Raw genomic sequence first — 25,264 nt, 5'->3', positions numbered from 1 at the left:
TTGCATAAGTGAATCACGTTCACAATATAAAAAACGCAGGTGAATATAAACGTCATATAGTTTGGACAATGACAACGCCATCTGTGTGGCAATTACACAACTTATTAAGTAATATAGTTCTATGATTCTTCTACATTAAACTATTTCTTTGAAATTCAGAATTTTATTTATTTTTTTTGATATTTCTTCGATATTTTCAAAGATTCAAATTGTTGATTTAAAAATTTAGTTTCTTCTATCGTTACCTTAAAGTTTGGATTCTACTACATAGATGTCGCTGTCAATTTTTGATCCCCGTTTCAGTTTTACCTTTTATACAAGGACAAAGAATTAGAAAGTTTGTTTTTCCAGTTTATTTAATTAGGTCTAATAAAGTGATAATATAATATAATTATATTTAATTAACAACAACGATATACATATTTTATAATAAATAATGAATAACTTACAATAAATAGAATAATCACAATGTATCAGTCGAATATTTATAAACATCAATATGTAGAAATATATATTAAATCTGGAAAAGTAAATAAATAATTAACAAAAAGTTATAATTTTACGTGAAAATATATTGAAATTGAAATATCAATATATAGTACGGTATTTTTTGGTTGCCCCGAGCTCGAATCTAATTTGTTATAAACAATGTAATTATTTATAAAGCTATAACTTTTAAACAAGAAGAGATATGAAAAAAAGTTTTGAATAAAAAAGATTCGTTTCAAAAAGATCTACAATAAAGGTTTCCACAGTTTTTTCAAAAAATCAATATTTGAAAAGTTATCGTCAATATTATACAAAATTTTTCCAAAAATTGACGTTTTTTTTCACTTTATCGGTCATTACTTGGTTCCTACATGAAGTAGAATGATTTAAAGCAGCTCATTTTAAACGTTAACGTTTAAGCTTCAAAATGAGATGTACTACACCTTTTAAATATTATCCGTTAAGAAGTTACAGAAGTTTGAATGTACAAATGTTCATGAAAAAAAAGTACCGTAATTTGTTTATAAGTGTTTTAAAGGCATATAAATTTAAAAAAACGAAATACATCTTATAGTAGTTTAAAGTGCTAATCAATACGAATATTTTGACTACTTCAAATTATGTTTTCAACCCTTAGTTTTAAAGTTATGCAGGGTTTAAACTGCGCGCCCCTATTACTTGTTCACAGTAACAAAAGTTTATTTTTGATGGTCTCATTAACATATTTATTATTTCACCCCCGTACTATTACGTATAATTATCAATACGAACATCCAATAAAGAAACTACGATTTATTTAAATCGAATAATCGAACGAATCATTCGAATTATCTTTAGGAGATATTCGAATTCGTTTACGATGACCTCTCCGTCTTTTAGGTACAATCATTCTTTTAAGAATCGATATTCGTTTCGCCATAAATTCACGTTTTTGGTGTTCGTCAAAAAATATTTCCAAATCGTCGGCGTCCAAATCCAAATCTTCCAATAAACCTCTTCGATATTTCTGTAATTAATTTATTTTACGGTATGGAACAATCAAATGCAATAAATTCGTTAATAAATAATTGAGGGGACATTCTGTTTATATGTTACAAAAAAAAATTATTATACGGGGTGCGGACAATACAAACATTCGAGAAGATGTTCGAAATGCTCGCCGCGAACGTGCACGCGTGATTCATCTATTCAAAACATCTGAGTTGAGAGGTTTACAAGACTTTTTACATATCATTATGGAATTATCATTGCCATTTTATATTGCTAAAGGTTCCTTGGGATATAAGGAAGCGTTAAATTTGGAAATTTTGAGTAATTTTATTAAATGAACTCGGTGTTTGAACAGATTATCGAAGCGATCGAGGTACCTCCAAAACATTTGGTTTGAACGCATCAACCGCTTCTTCAGGTGATTGTTTGATCAAGTCAAATGTTGGAGAAAACTCGTAAGGATTGACAACCTTTAGAAAACAAATCGAGAGTTGATAGGGTAAAAAATTGAGGTTAGAGCAACGCGTCTTTCAAATATAATGAAACGTTGGCAGTAGCAGTTCGAAAAAAAAAATAAACGTCAACTAGATGAAGATGATGAAGAGATATTCTGGAAAGCAAGATCAGTTTGAAGACGCCAAACACAGTGCGTGAGAATTTCTGTGAAAAACTCGATTCAGCGTCGTAGATATGAATCGCAATCTTCAGGAAGTTTCCTACATCACTAAAAATCTGCGTCTTCATGCCTACGAAATTCAATTAACACCAAAACTGAAACTTGATGACCATATACAGCGATGTCAACGAATCATCTTGAACGACGAAGAACGTTTCTAACTCGTGGTGCTTCCACAAGTTTTTTTTGTCGAAATTGAAGTGGTTTGAATAAGACGGTGCCAAATATCATACAGCCCACGAAACATTTCAATTATTACATGAGATTTGCAGGTCGTGTACTATCAGAATTGGCCACTTAGATGATGTGATTTAACCCTATTAGATTTATGGGGAATGAAAAATTGTTTGTGTGAACCTTGTTTTTTTTTTAGTATCGATCATTCTTACCTGATATTTTTCAATTCTATACACTTGTTCTTGTTCAGACCATTTAACTAATATTTTATAAATTCTAAAAATGTTTTCCCATATTTCTTCGTCGTTAACGTAAATATCGGTATTAAATAAAGAATATATCCGTAATTTGTAATTGGCGGGAAAAGAATCACTTTTTAAACTCCACCAACGATATTTTTTATGATACATCAATCGACAATAAAATTTAACGTTCGAATTTACGTATTCCACCAATTCGCTGGGTTTGTAATAAAATTTGATTTTAACGTGAGTGACGTAGACGAAATGGAGACCTTTCAATTTAAAAATGTCGTGTGATTTCGACGTGAATATATAATTGAAATATCGTTCTCTATATAGTTCTATTTCAGATTCTTCTAGGTCTTCTTTTTGTCGTGATATTTTCAATTGGTGTTCTGGAACAAACGAATCGATTTCAACAGCTACAACACCGTGGAACTACGAAAAAAAATTAACAAGTATTTGAACTGTAGATACAAGTATGGTTAACTTATGGTGAAATGTAATACAACGTGATCAATTCTTGTAGTGATGATCAGTTTTAAACTTAGAAATGGCTCATTGTTCATGTTTAGTAAAAGTGCAATGTAGTCCAAGAAATGAAGCATTTTGAGAAGCGATTTATTCGTCCTGTCGATTAATTTTTTACATTCTGACTGTAGTAATCGAAAGGAAAATTAATTCTAAGAAAAATATGTTTTTTACGTTTTTTTCGTAAAACTAATATTTTTCTAGTTATTTGGGGTTGAAAACAGTTTTTCGACGAAAAATTGAAGTTTTTAAATGTTTTTTGCGAATAACTTGAAAAATTTGCTTTTTATCAAAAAAAATTGTAAGAGCAAAATCGTAGGTTTCAAAAAAATAAACAAAATCCTTTTTTTATAATTTTTCTACGACTAACACGAACCGAGATATAGAAGGTTAATGGTCAATTTTTTTCATTAAATGCATAATTCGAAAAATTCAACTGGAAAATTTTGCATTTTTCGGGGAAAAATATATATCTACAGAACATTAGAATAAAAAAAAATTATAGCATAAAAATTTAGCAACTTATAATCAAAATAAGGTCGGTTCCAGCTTTTTTTATGGAAAAAGAACGTAAAAACAAACCCCCTAACTACCCCCCTTCTTGATTCTTCTTATATATGTATTATTTATGCACTTAAAAAATTTGACCAATCTAAAATACGTAATTTTAGAAAAATTGAGGTTTAAAGAACCAACGATACTTGTGTAATTTCGTATTTTTCACCGTTTGTTTCAGAATATCTCCGAAACTACTGGAGATACGAAAAAAATACTAAAGTACTAAATTATAGCCTTTTTAATGACTAAAATTTTCCTCTGTACAGATTTTATACACGGTGGATATTTGGCGAGATATAACCACTATTTATGAACGTACATCAACTTATCCGAACCCTATAAACTCACCCCATTTAAAAATTTAAGCATATTAAGGAATTTAATTCCCACACTCTTGTAGCTCTTGAAAAGCCCTACAAAATCATCTTCGAAAGAACTTTTCATCACTAAAAATGAAGGAGCTATGTTTATAAAACCAATCAATTTTCTTTTTTCGTAAAACTTGAATTTACGAAACCGAGGTTTATTACACCCCGTACGGATGATTTTTTGCCGATGCAAAAAAGGGTGCGGCACTTTAAACTTGTGCAGAAAATTTTAATTGTACTGCACTTGTTTTGGTCGCTCGGATCAATAATAGTCCACCAGGAATTGAAAACGACGAAGACGACATCGACTTCGATGAAAATAAAATTAATGAACCAGATTGACTATCTACGTAAATGTATGTTAATAAATTTTTTTCCACGAAATTCTACTTTCTTTTTCTTAAAAAACAAAAAGCCAAATCCCAAATTTTTGTACAAATCGATGCAGGACGAAAAAACTGCCATGTTTTGCTTTTTTTGAGATTCATTTCCTGGACTAATGATAAACGAAGGTTTTTCTAATGCCCAGGAAAGCTACTGAATAATATGGTTCGTAATCGACGAAATTCTCGTGTGTTTTCACTCGTATGTACCATGGGAATACCCCAAGGATCAATTTTGGGTCCAGTTCTATGTATGACGGAGTCCTACAAGTCAATTTACAGATACTTCAAAACGTTCTTTTCGATTGACCAGAGCCGGATAACACTTCTATTGATGAGCTTGTACATTATTTTTTATGATAAATTAACAGACAAAATTGTTTTGAATCCAACAATAAACTGTGGGTCTAATTGGTGGGTCCAATTTGAAGTTATGAGATGGTGCACCATCCACAACCAACATCAAAATTCTAAAAAGGTTTCAGTTCAAAGTTCTTCGTAGTTTTCTAACCTAATATAACCAAATGAAAAGTGTGAAAGAGAAATATCCGATCTACATCTCAAAAACACGTTCTAAGATACTATATTCTAGAACTTTTAAGCCTTAATAAGATTCAAAAATTTAGTAATTATCACATTATGGACCCCAAAAATTAAAAATACCTACTCTGTGATATATTAAAAAATACAATATCGAGTAAATTATTCCTGAATACTGACCTGTCTTTATTATTGACCTTGAGAAAATATCGTGAAGTTATTTATTGCATTTATATTTCAAAACAAAATATACTTACTGATACGTTCGTCCTGGCTGTACGTTGTTTGAAAATAAGATGAACTACTGCTGGACATTTTAATTTCAATCGATAAATTTGAAACGAATACAGTAATAATTTAATATGACATTGACGGGAAATTGAAATATGTTTAAAAGCAAATCCGTATCGCCTTGAAAGTCTCAAACTAAATACGAAATTCTTGGTATAACTATGAGATTAATCTGCGACTGACGTGATGGTTTATATATTGCAAGTGAAAACGTTTACTTGGGATAGTTGTCGAAATTTACGAATACGTAGTAGGGGTACTGATCATTCCAAACAAATACGACCTTGAGTTTCGTATAGGATCAAATAAAAAGTGATTTTATTATTATTTTATAATGTTTTTTTAACTACTAATATTTGTATATATATATATATATATATATATATATATGTATATATATATATATATATATATATATAAACAATTTATTTCAATAATATGTAACCTAATATTTACGAAGGTTGCTACGTAAATTTTGAGATAGACTATTACAATTTACAAAATGTTTATATTCCCAATAGTCTCGCTTGAATAAAGCTCTTTGGTAAAAAAAAGTATGAATAAAACAATATAGATGATTTATAAAAAAGTAACAAAATAACCTCTAAGGTTATAAAAAATGTACGAGAATTATAGAATCGCTTCGATTATTTTCGAGAAGTGTATGGTGGTCATTTCGAACATTTAATTTAATTGTAAAGTACATTCTAAATATTATTATCTTCATTCTACATAAAGTTTTATATCTTAAAATTCAGAGCGGATGCTGGAGAAAACGTGTCATCTAGAGAAAAATAGAAGAACTTCAAATATATAATATATATATTGAAAGTAAATTCAAATTAATGTTAACTGTAATATCTAACGACAAAAAGAACAAAGGAATGTCATTTATTATTTAGAAAGGAATTAAAAATGTTTTAGGAATTATATTTTATGTTCACATTTAGTTATTTATTATTATTTAAGTAGTGACATATTATAGAATTATATGTATTCAAATATTATAATACTGCCAGTGCCATCTATAGAAAAGTAGCAGAAGCTCAAATATACTATATATTATTGAAAGTAGATTTTAAATTAATATTAAATGTAACATTATATTGTATGTTCACGTTTAGTTATTTATTATTATTCATATGAATAAATATATTGTAATATTTTATAGAATTAGATGTATTTAAACATTATAATACGGCCAATGCCATCTATAGAAAAGTAGCAGTAGTACAAATATACTATATGTTATGGACAGTAGATTCAAATTAATGTTAACTGTAATATCTAACGACAAAAAGGAATGTCATTTATTATTTAGAAATGAATTAAAAATGTTTTAGGAATTATAATCTATCTTCATGTTCAGCTATTTATTATTATTTATATAAAGTATTATATTAGTTGTAATATTTTATAGAATTACATGTACTTAAGCATTATAATACTACTAGTGCCATCTATAGGAAAGTAGCAAAAGTTCAAATATACTATATATTAATTAAAGTAGATTCAAATTGATGGTAACTGTCACATCTAATGTCAAAAAGAAGAAAAGAATGTCATTTATTATTTAGAAGTAAATTAAAAATATTTAAGGAATTATATTGTATGTTCACATTTAGCTATTATTAATCATATGAATTATTATATTAATAATAAGGTTTTATAAAATTATATGTTTTAGTAAGAAATTTCTTTGAATGTTAACTGCATCTATCTCTGCATCTGTAGAATGGAATGTGATTCATATACGAACTCGTTTGAAATACCTTTTAAACCGACCACCAAGATACAAAACTTAATTGTTTCAAATTCTTAGAAAGGATAGTACCTACTAACTACCTGGCACTAACTTTAAAATTAGGTACCTTCGTAGATATATATAGACACCGGAAATGACGACTATTAAAGTTTGCATACAGAATGTCCTCAATTTGATAATCCATTTATATATAATAATAATAAAACTATGAGAAAAATTTGATGTATTCAAATAACATTGAAAAATTCATAAAAAATTATGGTAAAAACAGAAATAATTTTGTGTTTGATATATTTTTGTGAAATTTTTTTGCTGTGTTTCTAATCAAAATCATTAGAGAAAATGCGACGTTTTCGAATAAACCAAAGGTCAGAGATTACAAAAAAAGTTTCTTAGTGAATATTTCATTTACGCGTATTACGAGGGTTGTAAAAAAGTAAACTTTCCAAATTGTTTGTACTCTCCAACTTTTTCGAGACATTTTTACAGTTTTCGTATTTCTAGGTCGAAAAAGTCTCCAATGAGGAAACGTGTGACCTCTGGCCTTTATCGTCGCCTTTTCCACGTGTTCATTCAGCTTGTGGAATAGGATATAATCGCGGGGGGTTAAGCCCAAACTGTACAGGGGCACAACTAGCGCTTATATTGCGATACCCCAACGTTTTTTTTGAAAGTTTATTTAATTTCGTGATGGAAAGCTTCAGAAATCTGATCAACAAGTTCATTAACACTGATTCTCCGATATTTCAGTAGCTTATTGTTGATAATCGCATCCGAAATCAGCGATTTTCCCTTCGTACTTTATCGCGCGGATTGTGTGCATCGATTTCTTGAATTTCGTTTCTTATATAATTGTATACTATACCTGAAGGACTAGTAACCTTTCATTTCAAGAGAAATGGACATTAGAGCTCTTACTACAGACGATATAAAGAAAAAAATCAAGAAAATCGGAACTATGTACAAAAAAAGGACATTTCTGAGTACTTCCAAATGATTTATTCTTAAAATCCATTGCCTCACTCGAAATTGTCGGCGTTTCTCGTTACATGGAAACATTCTTCGGCTCTTGTTTTAAAAAACTCACTAACTACTCCAGAAAACCAACCAATCCCGAGCTGTATAATCTTCCGTGTTACGAGTTGTCTAATATTCATGACAACCACGATCACGAGTCATTTGTTATTCATCACTTTGACCGTATTTTTAGTAAGAATTCAAAAACGATTTTTTTAATTGTAAATAAATCTGAATCATCCTCTAGTTATTCAAGATGCACCTCCACGTTTCTCTCCGTATAGTTAAAACTTGAAGTGAATATTTCTGGGAGGGGAACCCGACGACCGCGTTCATTCATTTACATTATTCAGTTTCGTTCTCGATCTTCGAACTGAAGTTTCCGTGCGTTAGTTGAGTGGTAAAACGAGTTTTAGTATTGAGAGTTAGTGATTTGGTGTAGTGCTGCCAAAGAACAATTTTTTTCAATGTTGTCACCATTATGAGATAAAAATTATTTACCTGTTAGTTCCTTTGAGGTACCTCTTTCGAAAGGAATGTGAGTATCTAATTAATATTTTATGTACGGTATGAATATTATGTTGCACCTGGTTTATTGTATATTTTCTTACCTGACGAGATTGTAAATTAATATAAACATCGATAGGCGTTTGTAATTTATACATCGGTAGACATTGTGGCGAAAAATTAATTTTAATCTAAAATATTCGAAAGAAATAATTCGTTTTTGGTACATGGGGCTTTAAAATTTTCTCAATTATACTATATACATTAAAATAGTTTTACCAAGAAAAGTTTTTATATAAAAAAATATTTCGTATTATATAGAGCCACGCCAATATTTATCGCGGTCCGTTTGGCAGGAATATTTCGAAGAAATTGTATACATACGCCTTCCGACAGCTTCGTATTTACATTAGTAAACACTAAAGATGATGAGTCCACGTGAACTGACGGTTTTTTATATGTTTTGACAGAAGGTCATTTTGTCTTGTACTAAAGTTCTCTATTGAAAGAAAATTTATTTTAGTTTATAAAGCGCTAAAAACTGTATGGGATTCTAAATCTTTTGTTCCCTTTCTTATTTTGAATTTCATCATTGTTGGTTTAAAAACTAGATTTACAAGCTATGAAAAAAATTTAGTTTCCATGAACTGAAACTTGAAACTGCCAAACCCTTTAGACTCTACTCGTTTGAAGAAACTCTTGGGTATGGGAGGAACCCAGTCTTGATCCTGGATACATAACCTATAATCGAATGTGGAGGCCCTGTTTTAACCTCTAACTAGAGAATGTGAAATATAAGTCAATAAATCGTCAAAAAAATGTACTTGGAAAACGTTCCTGAAGAAAATGTGACTTTTCTACTATTCTCTTCTTTATATAAATGAATTTCGTGAACCTCATCAGGTCTGGTAAACTAAGTTGGAATTTCTGGAACCTTTTAGTCTCTGAAGACGATAGTTTGGTTATCAAAACGCGTCTCAAATAGTGTAATTATGAGTGTTGGTGTAGTGGTGGTGTAAACAGTCTTCAGTCTCGTCGAAACGCGCCTCAGACAGTGTAATTATGAGTGTTGGTGTAGTGGTGGTGTAAACTGTCTTCGGTCTCGTCGAAACTAGCGTCAGACAGTGAAATTATGAGTGTTGGATTGAACAGTGTGTATTCAGTGGTCTGGTAAAGCCCAGAAATCGATTTACATTGAGCACAAATTGATGAATTTACACGCGTCTTTTGTCTACATATTAAAACCGATAGTGGTGAATCAGGTAGATAACGTTTTATAAGGGTTAGTTACCCCTAATTATCGCTATTATAAACGTAAAAAGTTTTTGTTGGGGAGTGACTAGCGATTACAGTGTTGCCGTTTGGGTAGTTTTTTTTTGTTCACGACTGTATCAATGACTCGATAGAAGTTGAACAAATGAATTAATTTACATCGCAAATCGGATTACTAATAATTTATTTGGAATACGGAAATTTCTGTAAAAAGAAAATATATAAAATTGAATGTAGTTTCATGAAAAATATTTGTTTTCGTTTAAACTACGCAATTGAATGTGATACAAACTATTTTTATCTACGTTTTTCGACTTTCAATATTTCAATGGATTCGGATGTTTTTACTACCAATTAAACAGTTTTCCATTCTAAGAATTCGTATATACGAGGTCTGTCTATTAAATAACGAGACTGGTTACGAAAAAAGGGTTTTTGTTATGAAAATTATTCTATATACGAATGCTCCCCTTCAATATACTGCCCTCCCCTCTCCACACACCTTTCCATTAGTTTTTTCCATTGATCGACGCAGTGCTGGAAGTCTTCTTCGGTGAGGACCATCAGGAGCTCTCCATAGACTCGAATCGAGCCTCTTTCGAAGCGGATTTCATCTTCGGAAACAAAAAAAGTCGCACGGTGCTAAATCTGGTGAGTACGGCGGATGTTCGAGCACTGGGGTACGCTTACTGGCCAAATAGGAGGTTTGGCTATTAAATAGCGAGACTGCGCGTCTAGAGGGCGCCCTAGACGCGTTGGGTATCTAGATATCTTGTCTATGCACGTTCCAAAACACGTTTTCGTCACTATTATAGTATTTGAGCAACGTATCAATCTCTAATTTATCGTTTAATTGGAAGAAATTCCAACTGAGTGCTATAAATTGTTGCAAGAGGCCTATGGGGATAATTCTCTATGTCGTGCGCGTGTTTTTGAGTTGTGTAAGCGCTTTAGTGAGTGCCGAGAGAGGACTGAAGATGCTCAGATTTCCTTGAACGTTTAGAAAAAGATTTGCTTTCAAAGAAACCCGATTTGAGTCGATGGAAGCGGTAAAGCAAAGCTCTCGAAGACCATCAGCAAAGAAGACTTCCAGCACTGCTTTGATAAAAGGAAAAAACGTATGGAAAGGTGTGTGATGAGAGTAAGGAAGTATATTGAAGGGGAGCATTCGTATATAGAATAATTTTTATAATTAATCCTGTTTTTCGTAAACAGTCGCGTTATTTAATAGACAGACCTCGTAATTTGGAATATCATTAACAAGATGAGTAGATTGTCGCTAAATGTGATAATTTTCTCTTCCGATCATACAACTTATGTTTAGTTTCATCTGGTAGTCAAAAACAAATGAAAAAGAAAGTGTTTCTGAGCACGATCGTCAAATTAAAAGTATGTTGCAATGTGGTAAATAAATATATGAAAAAATCATACAATTTTCGATGCTAAAATGTAAAAAAAAGACTTTAGGGACTTTATTGAAAGCCCTGTACATACGTAGTAAGATCTATGAGTTCTTAGTCTAACATATATAATATACAGGGTGTCTAGGAGACTTGAATACCGTAGAAAACGCAGAAATTTAGATAGATTCGTGATTTGGTGTTGGTATAAATCAAAAACCTTCCGATTGATGTCGAAAATTGCATCATCCAATAGAAATAATATCGAAGAGGCCAATGAATCGGATCTTCTGCACAATATAACCTCAAAAATATGATTTTTCATTAATATTACGTTCCTTTTTGAAAATTTTCGTTGAGAAATGTTTTTTTCTAATACACGTCTGTATAAACTAAACGAATTTTTTTTTTTCAGACAGTTAACAATGCTGAAACACATCGTTATCACTCTACTTATAACAACTTTGAGTCTATTCGTCCTAATAGAAAACGTAAAAAGTTGTAATGAAGCTGTTTGCGGCAGCGTAGTCAGCAAATGCTTATTAACTAAAGCTTGCAATTGCGATTTGAAAAACTGTACTTGCTGTAAAGAATGCATTAATTGTTTAAGTAGCCTTTACAGCGAATGTTGCTCGTGCGTGGGTGAGTTCGTTTTCCTTTATTAAACATTCAAATACACCCTACGTTAATTATAAAAAGTGTCGATGAACCCACAACTAACAGTATACGCGAGTTGACTAAAAATTTCCGAAATAACAAAATTTTTTTGTTTGTAGATATTTGTCCTAAACCGAACGAGACGGAAACGGATCTGAGCAAAAAATCTCACGTCGAAGAATTCGACGAGGGAGTCCCACAATTATTTTCGGTCCTAACCGAATCTCCGGATTCGTTAAAAAGATGGGACACCAAAACTTTCCCAGTCGATATGGAATTCAATTATTACGATCCCAAAAAACAAATAAAAATCACCATGCGTGAGTATTTTTTATTAAATATAAAATCCACTTGAATCTATCAATAAAACAAAATTTAACATTTATAAAATGATTTATATTTACGAAATAATCACCAGTACCCAAATGTCAGCTCTGCAAAGGAAAATCTTCACTATATCAGGGAAAATTTAGCACATCTTATATGAAAATATCTTTAGTCCACTCAATTAACAACCAAACGAATCCCAGACATTTTTTAAATTACAATAAAGCTTCGATTATCCCAACGTTCAATTATTAGTAATTGGTGGAAGTTGCTGTATATACTTGGTTTTTCCTAAAACGGTCTTGTATGAAAAAGCATTGGAATTAAACATGAAGTTCGATGATATCGATTATCCGAATCAATTCTGGACCACATTAGTTGGGATAATTTAATAAACTGAATCTACAGCTTCACCTTCACATCATCAATACTGAATTAAATGCAGTAAAGAATCAGACTGCTGTTTTTACAATTTGGTCCTATCTATTTGCTTATTGGATGTTGAGGTTGGAATAGTCACGTTTCACAAAAAACTTTGAGTCCTCTTTAAGACGAAAAAACTCTACCATTTGGAGCTCGGTTTCCAAATATACCTTGAGGATGCTGGACCCAATACAGAAGATAGCAATTCGATTAGACTTGACAAGAAACTACTTGGAAAGCTTCGAATATAGAAGAAACGTCGCTGAAGTGTGGAATCTCCTACCAAGGCACGTTTTTACCGAACGGCACTTCCACTTTTTGTAGCAGTATATTTAAATAACCTTTATCTGGTCGATTTCGATCGTTTGAACGCTTTCCAATATCCGAAAATTACGCTTTTCAATTCAGGATCATAATCATATCAATCATAATCCATTTTTTTATCTTTTTAAGAACTTTCTGGGTAAAAATGTTGATGTACTCTTTAGCCTTTAAGTATAAATACTTTGTAAGCAATTGGCAAGCATTTAATATTTGACTTGCTATTTCTAGGCATTGGGGAATCAGCCATACGGCATTTTATGAATTTTTTTTTATGCCGTACTCAAAAATCCAACTCATAACCAGTAATGACACGTTTTAAGCAACGCTAATCATTTTATAACGTTTCCACAAAGTCAAGTCGCTTTTTCTGGATTCATAAATCATTTTATCGATATGAATTGATAAAATCTCGTAGTTTATCGATATTTCCATCGATTGTTCCAGTTAAAAAACTTCCACTGCGTGGTTTAACTCCCAAATGCGTCTAAATACCTTAAGGGCCCTTGACAAAAGTTTATCTTTCATTAATACTGATTCTGGAGCAAAATGTATCGTTCGAAATTAATGTCACTCACTTCAAAATACAGTTTCAATATAATAATCCCTATGTACAATCTTCAAACTCGTACTAAACGTCCATCATATGTCAATTTCTCGCTTCACCAAGTTTCGAATGCTACTTTAAGGGTGCATTCCACTAAGCACTCATGACAATCACGACCACGATCTTTCCCGTTCCACTTAGTAATAATAATATGATTTTAGACGTCGTGGAATGAGCCTTAAAAGTCGTCATAATGCAGTGATAAAGTCCGGCAACACTGCGATCTCATCATATAATCAATTGACATATAATTGTGTACAATTTTGATATAAAACCTGTTGGTGACGTAAAAGTTTTTGATACGTTACGAAATTTTTATTAAATTTTCAGTGAGTGTTGAACAAGAAGTGGATTCGGAGAAACTAAACGCCATAACCGTTAATTGTACTGTAGTATTTTGGGGTCAGTGTATGAGTTGGAAGAAATGTAAGACTAGCTGTCAATCCATGGGCGCCAGTAGCTACAGATGGTTCCACGACGGTTGTTGCGAATGTGTCGGACAATATTGCATCAAATATGGAATAAACGAAAGCAGGTAATTCAAATTTCAATTATAATATGGCAAGTTATTATTTGGTCAATTTTATGCCAGTCAGTACCTGTTATATAACATTTTGTAGATTGCTTTCCATAGATAAATCGAAAAAATGCCTTACATTGTCAAATCATTTTTGTACATTCACTCGTCTTTTCTTTACAGCTCTTTGAATGTTGAAAACAAAAACAACCCTCGTATGTTCGATTCGAAAATCGCCATTTCGCGTTCATCGCGGCCATTTTTTAAATCCGCCACAATTCGTGTCGCAATAACGCAAAAACGACAATACTAGACAAACAAATTTCCTATAGATGTATAACATTGATATCAGATAATTTATCGATTTTATGGTGCCGAGAAGAAATTTTCACGTGAAAAATATTTTTCAACCAATTAAGATAATTAATAACTTACTTTAATAAATAATTCGATAATTTTCAGATGTTCTCAATGTCCTCAAATAGATGAAAAGCTAATAAATGAAGAAGATGATGACTATTTCGACTACGAAGATCATGATGATGAATATGAAGATGACTGATAAATTTAAATATTCTATTCTAGAAGTTAATAATGTTTGGAACAAAAATCGAAATTTAATTTAAAAATTTCTTTTTCACTTAAATTTAAGTGCCAAAATAAATGTATAAATACCTATTTTAACTTATTATTATGATCTTTAATTACTTAATAATGGTCTAATATGTTGTTATCAATCACTATTTACCTTGATTTGCCAATTTGCTAAAAAACTCACTAAAACATTTTGTGTTGTTATTTATAAAACCATTTCACCACAAAATTCTAATACAATACATTTTTTACTACCACTGAAAATTCACTAAATTCACAAAAATATCACCCCTTTTATTAATTTTTGAATCATATTTTATTTTTCCAAAATTATTTTGTATTAAATTCGTTTCTGTTTATTAACCTCCTCCAGTGAAGATTCAATGTCAAAATAATCAGTTCGTTAGCAAAAACCAAGGTTAATACACGATAGGTTGACCGATAACTTTTCTTGTCTACACGTGACGTCATCTATTGAGAGTACAGACGAGAACATGATAATGTTTTTTATCGTTTTTTTAGACTATTTTTAAGGAGATATATAAAACTGGATATATGAATATAAATACCCAATAGTATGAAAGGTGATTCATTCTAAATGTAACTATCTAAAATGTTTATAAATGTATCGTTTTATAATATTTTATGTAAGGTAATTGCTTTAAGTATCAAATATTGTATACGAAGTCTCAATGATAATCTGGATATTCTATTCACAAAAAAATGCTTTCCCAACCTTTACTTTACACATGAAATGTATATTGAAAACTCATAAAAAACAAAACTTTTCAACAAAAAATCAGTTGCAAAACAAGATTCAACCCAAAATGGCACAAATCGAACATGAGCTTATTCTTTGGATGGTTATCAAAAGTGACGTAACGGCTTTTCCCTTTCGTATATCGCATCCACATTATTGGGCAACCTATCCTTTATTAACCTTGAGTAAGAACTTCATTTATTGACATTTGAAATGTACATTAAGTGTACTCCAAATTCTGACAGGATAAAACCAAACACGATAAATTAAAAAAAGCATTAATTTTATATTGTTTAAGCAACTGTCAATAACTAATTCGTTCATGTTAATATCTATAAATCTACTCTTTGAATTTAGAATACAATAGAAGTACTCAGTTATTTTTTTTCGACTTCAACTTCCTCCCCTAATTTCTGTACGCGTTAGGCCTTGCTACTCCAATGTTATTCAATGGAACATACCCCAACGAGAACTATTCAGTGATTTGCGTCAGTAATTAGTTTCAAAATGGTAGCTCCGTGTTTAGATGGCTTAACTTATTCCACATCTAACACGTGCTCCCAAAATCAACACTCAACGTAATTCAATTGATGTCATAATTTGTTTATGATATACTACTAATCAACGCTTATATTAATTTTAGAATTGATTAAAAATATTATTAGAATATGATTATGTTTCTTTCTAATTCTAATATATTGTACAGTAGATTTTGTCTAAGATGTACATTTATGTATAATATGTATGATAATTATGGTGTTACTACTAATTTTTAGTTACGAACTATAATATAATGAACGTAATATTTCAGAAATAAAGTTATTTTGAAAATAATTTATTGTTTTATTATGTGTCCACTTCCAAGTTTATAACTAACTTATTACTAACATATTTTTTTCGTTTTTATTTATTATTATTATATTTTTCAAGAGAAATAATTTCAGAGTATGCCATCAATTGAACGTTTTTTTTTATTTGTAAACTGAAGGGTGGGCAGAAACTTTAGACCGTTTATGTATTTACGGTATTGTGTGTTGCGTGTATTTATTGTCCGAAGGATCTTAATCGAAATGATTAAATATTTAATTAATATTGAGAGAAAATAATCATAATTCTCAATAGTATCCCAGATCCGTATTGCTTTACAAACATTTCCTTTATTCATATCGGTCAATGGCAATAATTATAACCTCTAATCTTCACACGGAAAGAAAGATTATATTTTTATAATTATTTTGATAATAATGTATTTATAAAGTCTGGAAAAGGTAAAGTAATCGACTTATCAATTCACACAATTTATTGATATAGAAAATAACAATTTTTTTCGAAATAAATGAGATATTTTGACGTAATCGTAGCGTCCTCTATTGGTAGATTTTCAAATGAAAGGTAGTTGTCATAATTTGAATGTTTTGACATATAGTTGAGGTATTTTACGTATAGATGGTGCTATTATTTCCTTTTTTATAATAATTATATTTTCGTTTTCTCATAATGCGTAAAACTAATGGATAATTACCAAAAAATAGAAGTTCTTACTAAATTTAAAATTAGAATTGAATTATTGCATTGTTTAAATGATTATTTGTATAGGAAACGTACATAATCAATAATGAATAAATATTTTGTAAAATTGGTTGCCTACTTTTCAATGAATTTCGTTAACTTCAATCGGATCTAATATTCACTAAAATATTTTGATATAATTATTTAGGAATATGTCTATATATGCTATATATATATTGATAACAATAATATTATATAGATAATTAATCTTGTCAATGATTTTAAGTTAGTGATAGTTCTGTTAGCAAACATAAGCACGTACGTGTAGAAATCTATCATAATACTTTACAGTGTACATTAGTTACGTACAGATGACGCTTACTGCCTAAAAGTTGAATTAGTATCTACTAATTGATTTTGAATCGGATTATTTTGGAAATACCTATCAAATTATCTGTTAATCGTATTTTTATTTGATTTTTATAAAATGATACATAGTCATTTAAGTTGGGAGATGATCGATTTTTATGTTCGACGGTCGCTTTCCAGCCACTGAAGTAGATATCCAGATCATATGACCACGCATGCGCAGCAGCAATACCAAACTGTATTTTCCTGGTGTGGTGTAGAAAAAAAACATTTGTAGAAACCTGTAATGCGTCGCCATATTGTATACGCTTTTCACGTACAGATGCTGCTCAATATACGAAAATGAAAACTGATATTGTTAGTTTGAATTAAATAATTGACTTAATTATAATTTTATACAACTTAATTAATTCATAAAATATAAAAATAGTATGAAGTATGATGTGTAAATTTACTTTAGATTTTCTATTTTTCACGAAACGAGAAAAAATTATAACGGGTACACGAGGAAGTTTCAATGTACATCTTTTTGTATTTTTAAATTTCAATATATACATAGACGACAAATATCTACCTGTAAATTTTCCCATAATACGGACAAAAACGTTAAGAATGTTTCCGTTTTAACAAAAAAAAAAAATCTGACACCATGAGAATCGAAACAAAAACAGAATATACGGAAATTTGCTTTTTTAAACCTTTTTCTTATTAAAAAAAACCGTCCCCAAGGTACATGTGTTTGGTTTCACCCTTTCAAGTGCAAAAAAAGGTTTAAAAAATGCATAGTAATGCTATATACGTTTTAAACCCTTTTATGGATAAACACAGCTGTTGGATTTTTAGCAGTACGGGAAATAAGGGTTGAAATTCGATGTAAAGAAATAAAAAAAGGGCTTTGATACCCGTAGGCATACAAAATCAAAGGGATGCGGACGTAAGATTAAAATCTTCCAAAGTTTTCAAATCGTATAATTTTCAAGAGAAAAATATGTATCCGAATAAATGATTGTTTTGTAATAGTACGGGTAAAATAGGATTAAGGGCGCGGATATTCGAAAATTTTGGAACTTGTAATTTTGAAACGCGAATAACTCGAAAACTAGTAGGAATTCGAAAAAAATTTCCCGAACAAAAAATGTAGAGCATCAAATTTTCTACAAAAAAGGTATCTAATAATTTTTTCGTTGGAGCTTCTATTTTTGAGTAAATCTCCCTCAAGCCGAAAGCGCGAGCATACGCTCGCAATTTACAAAAAAATGATTGTTTTGTATTAGTACAGGTAAAATGGGATTAAACCGAAATTAAATTCTGATTTTCTAGATTCTTAAAGGTTTTCGGTTACTGAATAAACCTAACAAAATTAAGGGCACGGGTATTCGAAATTTTGGAACTTTGGAATTTTGAAAAGGGAATAACTTGAAAACTAAGAGGAATTCGAAAAAAACTGTCCAAACATAAATATAGAACACTAAATTTTCTACAAAAAAGGTATCTAATAATTTTTTCGTTGGAGCTTCTATTTTTGAGTAAATCTCCCTCAAGCCGAAAGCGCGAGCATACGCTCGCAATTTACAAAAAAATGATAGTTTTGTATTAGTACAGGTAAAATGGGATTAAACCGAAATTAAATTCTGATTTTCTAGATTCTTAAAGGTTTTCGGTTACTGAATAAACCTAACAAAATTAAGGGCACGGGTATTCGAAATTTTGGAACTTTAAAATTTTGAAAAGGGAATAACTTGAAAACTAAGAGGAATTCGAAAAAAACTGTCCAAACATAAAATATAGAACACTAAATTTTCTACAAAAAAGGTATCTAATAATTTTTTCGTTGGAGCTTCTATTTTTGAGTAAATCTCCCTCAAGCCGAAAGCGCGAGCATACGCTCGCAATTTACAAAAAAATGATAGTTTTGTATTAGTACAGGTAAAATGGGATTAAACCGAAATTAAATTCTGATTTTCTAGATTCTTAAAGGTTTTCGGTTACTGAATAAACCTAACAAAATTAAGGGCACGGGTATTCGAAATTTAGGAACTTTAAAATTTTGAAAAGGGAATAACTTGAAAACTAAGAGGAATTCGAAAAAAACTGTCCAAACATAAAATATAGAACACTAAATTTTCTACAAAAAAGGTATCTAATAATTTTTTCGTTGGAGCTTCTATTTTTGAGTAAATTTCCCTCAAAGCCGGAGCATCCGGCAATTTTCGTTCCAAGCGCACATAGAAACTCAATGGATTCTAACTCTTGGAAAACTACTTCTTTTTCAAAAAATCAATATGCATCATGATGTTTAAGATTTCTATTTTCTACCCGGGTAAGTTAGTACAATTTTTGATTTGGGAAATTTTCTAAAATCTTGACTACTTGGTTTCACTTTTAAAAGACGCGATCTTCGTTCTCAATTAATTATTATTTCAATATTCACAGACTTCTTGCTAGTTTCTTTTTCTCCAAATGTTGGTATTTATTTTGTGCTCTACAGTTTTGGCTCCGGCACTTTTTTTTCGAATTCTACGTAGTTTTCGAGTTATTCGCGATTCAAAATAGTTTTGAGCGCTTAAACCTATTTTGTAATGGAAATTTTGAGGTTAGGAACAAATACCACGAATACTTTTTTGTAGAAAATTTTGTACTCTACATTTTTCGTCTCAGCACTTTTTGCGAAATTCCTCATAGTTTTCGAGTTATTCGCGATTCAAAATAGTTTTGAGCGTTTAAATCCATTTTGTAATGGAAATTTTGAGGTTAGGCACAAATACCACGAATACTTTTTTGTAGAAAATTTTGTACTCTACATTTTTCGTCTCAGCACTTTTTTCGAAATTCCTCATAGTTTTTGAGTCATTCGCGATTCAAAATAGTTTTGAGCGTTTAAATCCATTTTGTAATGGAAATTTTGAGGTTAGGCACAAATACCACGAATACTTTTTTGTAGAAAATTTTGTACTCTACATTTTTTATCACATTTTTTTCCAAATTCGTCATAGTTTTCGAAAATTCTTTTAGATTTTTTCGAGAGCCAAAAGTTGCAAAACAAAAAATTTCTTGTCTAGTACGTAAATTTCTAGTAAGTTCCTGTTGCAACCATTCAGTTTTTGAGAAAAATCGATTAACGTAAAGTGAATTATTAGAAATTATAATGAAATATTTAGATTTTATTTTATCTCCTAGACCGGTCAATTTAGACGTAAAAATAATGGTCAAATAACAGAAATTCCCAAAATACCAGATTTTGGTGGAGAGTCGATCAAAGTTTTTTGGATTTTTCTCGAAAACGGTAAGTTTTATAAAAAAAAAACTTAAGATCAAAGTTGTAGATCCCAAAATTCTCTACAAAAATGAATCGTATAATTTTTTTTATAAAAGTTACCATTTATGAGATATCGCGATTCTAAGAGTGTCTTTTCATCTCGAAAAATTTAAAACAATTCTAGTTGATTGAGATGTTGATTAGTTAGTAGTATTTTCTGCAAGGGCTCCAACGGATAAAATTATCTATTTCCTGAAACCTGGAAAGGCTCAACTGCTCAACTGCAAGGGCTGCTTATCCAAAATATTTTATTTTTGATTGCGATACTTCGTCAGCAATTTACAGAAGAGACCGAACGAAAAATTTGACTGACTGCGCTAAAGTATTTACAGAAATCGATTCCACAACTCAAACAATGATTACGAAAGGAATTACTTGTATTGATAAATACCGAAACAAAATATAAAATGTGTCTTAACAGTTTCGAAGATAAAAAATCATCCCCTGGAACCATAAAGTTAAAAGTTGAATATCCTGAATTTTTCTCCTATTCCAATATGATTTTCGTCATCTAAATCTCCCACAAGCACCTAATTTTTTTGCTTAGTTGATACCTGATTGAGACGGAATTCCAAGCAATCAACTGACCCCAAAAGACCAGAATTTGCAATTGATAGATAATACTTTGGATCCGATTGAAACTTAACTTTCATCTGTTCCAGAAAAACTCCTCAAACTATTTTTTGCAATTGCCAAATGTGGTTGTAAAAAATTCAGGTTGTTCAGCCACATTTGAACCATTTATGAACATCCAGTAAGAGGAAAAGAAAGAAGAAGAAACCGAAGAAGACGTAACTGTTGAAGTAGACTATGAATCTGATAAAGAAATTAAAACAATTAATAGCAATATAAATAATAAGGTAAAATCTACAACTACGACGAGTATTTTGTCCTTTAAATTATAATAAAATTGTAATGACAGTTTGTATAGTAGGCCTACAGGGGAAATCGACGTAAAAGAAACGAGTTTAGTACAGTATTTTATAGTTGGCGTGCATATGCATTTATAATGTGAGTCTTAGATTCACGATATCTCAGAAATGGTAGCTCTTAGAAAAAAAATTATTAGAATCTTTTTTGTAGAGAATTTTAAGATCTACAACTTTGGTTGGAAGTTTGTTTTTGATAAAACTTACCGTTTTCGAGAAAAATCGAAAAATGCTCTCCACCACTATTCGATTTTTTTGGGAATTTTTTTATTTTAAAGGTTTATATTGACTTTTCTATTGTCTAATCAAGAAATAATATACAATGAGGTTTCATAATAACCTGCTACTTCTAATGCATTTCTTGGTAGACCCAAAAAAACTATAAATTTTAAATATTAAACGTATTCGTTGGATGAAAAATGTGATGCTTTATCATCCTGATTAATTAAAATATACTGAGGCAATCTAATATTCAAGGTACCCCTTTCAGAATGCTTTTAAAACATATCATCTCAGCGGGTAAGTGAAAAGAACAAAAAAAAATTGAAACCTACATTAAAATGGACATTTTAAATTCAGATTTTCGAAATTTCTGCCTGGTCATCTTGTTCGTTAATAATTTTATTAATTATCCGAAGAATATGTTAAGAGTTTTGAGTGGTTTTTGAAGATGTGGAAATAATTAAGATTTTAGATACCCACAGATCATAATAGCGTATAAATTACATTATAAATCGGTTATTAAAATCGAAATTGATTTTTTTTAAATACTTTGATGCATCATAACTTAATTTTTAATAAATTTCAACTTTAAAATTGGAAAAATCCATGAATTATGTCACACGTACATAAAAAAATGTTTTGTTCATAGCACACGTGGAAATTAAATCACAAACATAATGATGACTGACGTTGGAAACACGGAATTCCAAAATTTGGATATGATATTAAAAAAAAAACAAAATGTATGCAACCAGATATATTTCTAATAAGGCCCCGCTCATAATATCCAAGGGTAGTTGTAGAATATTCGAGTACACACACGGGTCAATCAAATGATCCCCTAGGTCACCGGATTTGAGTATTATAGACTTTTTTGTATGGTCACACTTGAAAAATAAGATAAACGTAAAATTCCGAGTCCCAATCTTTGAAGCATTCAAAAACTTTGAAAAAACAACCCTTTATGAGTTAAAAGGTGAATTGAAACCGCATGTCATTTATGTATAAGACAAAATGGACGACATATTGAACGAATTTATTAGAATTATATGTTTTTTTTTTTGGTTTTTGTAATACATTTTCTAATTCGATTCTTGTAATTACAGTTTTCAATCTTGAATCTGTACAAATATTTTTTTCCTTATTTTCAACATTTTTGAGTATTTGTTTAACATATAATTAAATAAATAGATTTAAATCACGGGGGGTTTAAAAAAAGTAATAATTAAATGCACGTGTGAAAAAATTCATTCCCTACTATTAAATAAACAAACATAAATATGAATTATTTAGTTTTTGAAGCTGAATTTTTACGTTTAAATATACAGGGCGTTCTATCCAATCTTAAAAACAGACTCATTTTTATATTAACTTTAATATACAGGACCTGAAAATTAATCACATCTCCAAAAGTGATTATTTTTGTTTACGCCTTGTATTTCAAGAATAAAAGTAGTTGGAATATTTCTGTTTGTGGATTTAAAAATTTGACAAAAAAGTGATACAGGGTCGTGGAAACCGCATTTCTATATCTTTAATAATAGCCGAGTTACAGTGCTATCAAAATGGGACGCAGTGTACATTGTCAAAATTTCGTGTCTAATATACCAGATACTAGATACGACAATCCTAAAATATGTAAAAATATATCTTGAAAAGTCGTTTACAAGGCACTTTCCAGTACATATGCCTTCAAATCCTTGCGAGATGATTTCGATTTGATTTCAATGATTGTGCATTTTTTTCGCATTGTACAGTATTGAGCCTTTAACTAATTCTGAACGTGAAGAAGCGTGCTTACGAATTATACAAACGGAATCAAATATGTATACGAAAAAGTCAATATTTTGAACTTATAAAGAATTTTTTCTTGATAAATTCAACGAAGACATTTAGAAGGTATTGAGATCATCACATAAAATATAATAAATATTCAGGTGCTAAATAAAATTTTACTTATTGTATTATAATTTAATGCTTTTCTTCATTGACCGAAAAATCTTGTATATAACTTTCTGATAGACAATCTTATTCTTACGGATTCGTCCACGGGACGTGAAGCAGGTTCTGTTCGGTCTAAAGTTTCGCGCAACTCTCGTAGAGGCTGTTTACATGATTTTCATCAACATCAGCGATCTATAGGAAGTTTTTTTCATTTGTTTTTGTACATAGAATTATCGTTAGATTTTTTTGATATAAATTTTAGATTTTTTATCAGCTAAAAAGTCAGTAAATAATCTGATGTTATCCCGAACACATTAGACAATTATTCGAATAAATTAGTTTGTTAATGATTGTAAATTAGCGTTTAGTAATAAGTTTTAGTGTATAGTTTAGTAAATAGTGTAGTGTAGTTGATAAATAAATTATGATAGAACAGATTTTAAATTTATGGCGTGCTTTAAAAAAAATCAGTTGATAGTTTTCACACATCATATTTTAATAATTTTCTAATAAATTATTTCTGAATAGTTTAACCTACCTGGTTTAGGTTATGTTATATATGATTAATGAAAATCTAATACAAAATAGAAATCGAAAAGAAGGGGAATTATAACTTCCCTTCGAGATATTCAAATGAAACACCATGTCTAATATTTTTCCAACCATTAGTGACGCATTTCAACCCTTCCTTTTCTAAAAACCTTTCTCGTGTACTTGGATACGAACAAATCATTAATAAAAATCATTTAAGTGTCTATCTAAAACGAATACGGTTGGTTTTTTCCACTTTAAATGGTAAACTAAAAGAAATGGAAAATGAATCAATTAAACATAGACGTAGCTAGGAAGAATTTCATAAAGGGGTATGCAAATTAAAAAAAAAAACGTTTGCTTATGTGAAGGGATAAATAATTTACTCATTTTTAGATAGTAGGCGTTGTCTGAATGCTTTTCTTAATTGGTTGTTGCCAAGTTTCATAAATAAAATCAATATTTGAAGAAATCGTTCACGATTGACATTTAGGATCAGGCAAAAAAGCAACAAAAATACCAGAAAAGAAAAGGGAAACTTTAGTTAAAACAACTCGCAGAAAACTAGGAGTCAGATTGGGATGAATCAAAATCAATAAGAAATAAAACATCACTCAATCATGTGACTAATAAAAACGTGTTTCATTTGATTAAAATTATGAAAATTATGACAATTTTGTGACAAACAAATCCATAGTTAGGGAAACGATGATTATTTTCACAACGACGTTTCGTAAAATTACATAAAAACCCCTAAAAACAGAGAACAAACAAATTAGAGAAAAAAAAGGGATCCAGCTCTCCACGCATTTTAAGAAACATTTTCAAGGCTGTCAGACACCGAAATGATTAATCTTGTTTTGAGAATTTCCAACCGACCTTTTTATATATTTTCTGTATAACTTTTTTAACGAAATGATAAATGATTGTGAATAATAAAATATGCTTCATAGACGTACGTATAACAATTCATTTATTCTGTAAGGATATTTTCAATGTGTAAAGTATACAGTGGACATTTGATAATCTATC

The 25,264-nt window shown here is 30.2% G+C and overlaps 2 protein-coding genes across 3 annotated transcripts; one reads left to right on the top strand and one right to left on the bottom strand.

The window, feature by feature from the left end:
* Positions 1-338: 338 nt before the first annotated feature.
* LOC130899219 (uncharacterized) lies at positions 339-5,484 on the bottom strand. Its single transcript, XM_057808979.1, has 3 exons — positions 5,212-5,484; positions 2,545-2,969; positions 339-1,495 (listed from the first exon to the last, which is right to left on the bottom strand). The coding sequence occupies exons 1-3, from the start codon at positions 5,267-5,269 to the stop codon at positions 1,286-1,288; spliced, it is 693 nt and encodes a 230-aa protein (XP_057664962.1). The 5' UTR covers positions 5,270-5,484; the 3' UTR covers positions 339-1,285.
* Positions 5,485-8,309: 2,825 nt separating this feature from the next.
* Positions 8,310-16,246, top strand: LOC130899218 (protein twisted gastrulation-like). 2 transcript variants are annotated; one of them, XM_057808977.1, is made up of 5 exons: positions 8,310-8,565; positions 11,622-11,848; positions 11,983-12,183; positions 13,872-14,076; positions 14,521-16,246. In XM_057808977.1, exons 2-5 carry the CDS (start codon positions 11,632-11,634, stop codon positions 14,618-14,620), a joined length of 723 nt encoding a protein of 240 aa, XP_057664960.1. In that variant the 5' UTR covers positions 8,310-8,565; positions 11,622-11,631; the 3' UTR covers positions 14,621-16,246. The 2 variants fall into 2 exon arrangements, with proteins under 2 accessions (XP_057664960.1, XP_057664961.1); XM_057808978.1 differs by having other exon boundaries at positions 8,375-8,565; positions 11,626-11,848.
* The last annotated feature ends 9,018 nt before the right edge of the window (positions 16,247-25,264 follow it).

The sequence above is a fragment of the Diorhabda carinulata genome, chromosome 11 (genome assembly GCF_026250575.1).
Source record: "Diorhabda carinulata isolate Delta chromosome 11, icDioCari1.1, whole genome shotgun sequence".
NCBI lineage: Eukaryota > Metazoa > Arthropoda > Insecta > Coleoptera > Chrysomelidae > Diorhabda > Diorhabda carinulata.
Note: the sequence above shows the minus strand (reverse complement) of the source record. Positions and strands in the feature narration are given on the sequence as shown.

What these genes read in the sequence shown, in the direction of transcription:
- LOC130899219 (XM_057808979.1), bottom strand. Translation starts at nt 5,269, where the DNA reads ATGTCCAGCAGTAGTTCATCTTATTTTCAAACAACGTACAGCCAGGAC. An exon ending in CAGCCAGGACGAACGTATCA is followed by an intron (nt 2,970 to 5,211) that starts GTAAGTATATTT and finishes CGTTTGTTCCAG; the next exon opens with AACACCAATTGAAAATATCA. An exon ending in ATAGAATTGAAAAATATCAG is followed by an intron (nt 1,496 to 2,544) that starts GTAAGAATGATC and finishes AATTAATTACAG; the next exon opens with AAATATCGAAGAGGTTTATT.
- LOC130899218 (XM_057808977.1), top strand. Translation starts at nt 11,632, where the DNA reads ATGCTGAAACACATCGTTATCACTCTACTTATAACAACTTTGAGTCTA. An exon ending in ACAAATAAAAATCACCATGC is followed by an intron (nt 12,184 to 13,871) that starts GTGAGTATTTTT and finishes TTAAATTTTCAG; the next exon opens with TGAGTGTTGAACAAGAAGTG. An exon ending in TATGGAATAAACGAAAGCAG is followed by an intron (nt 14,077 to 14,520) that starts GTAATTCAAATT and finishes GATAATTTTCAG; the next exon opens with ATGTTCTCAATGTCCTCAAA.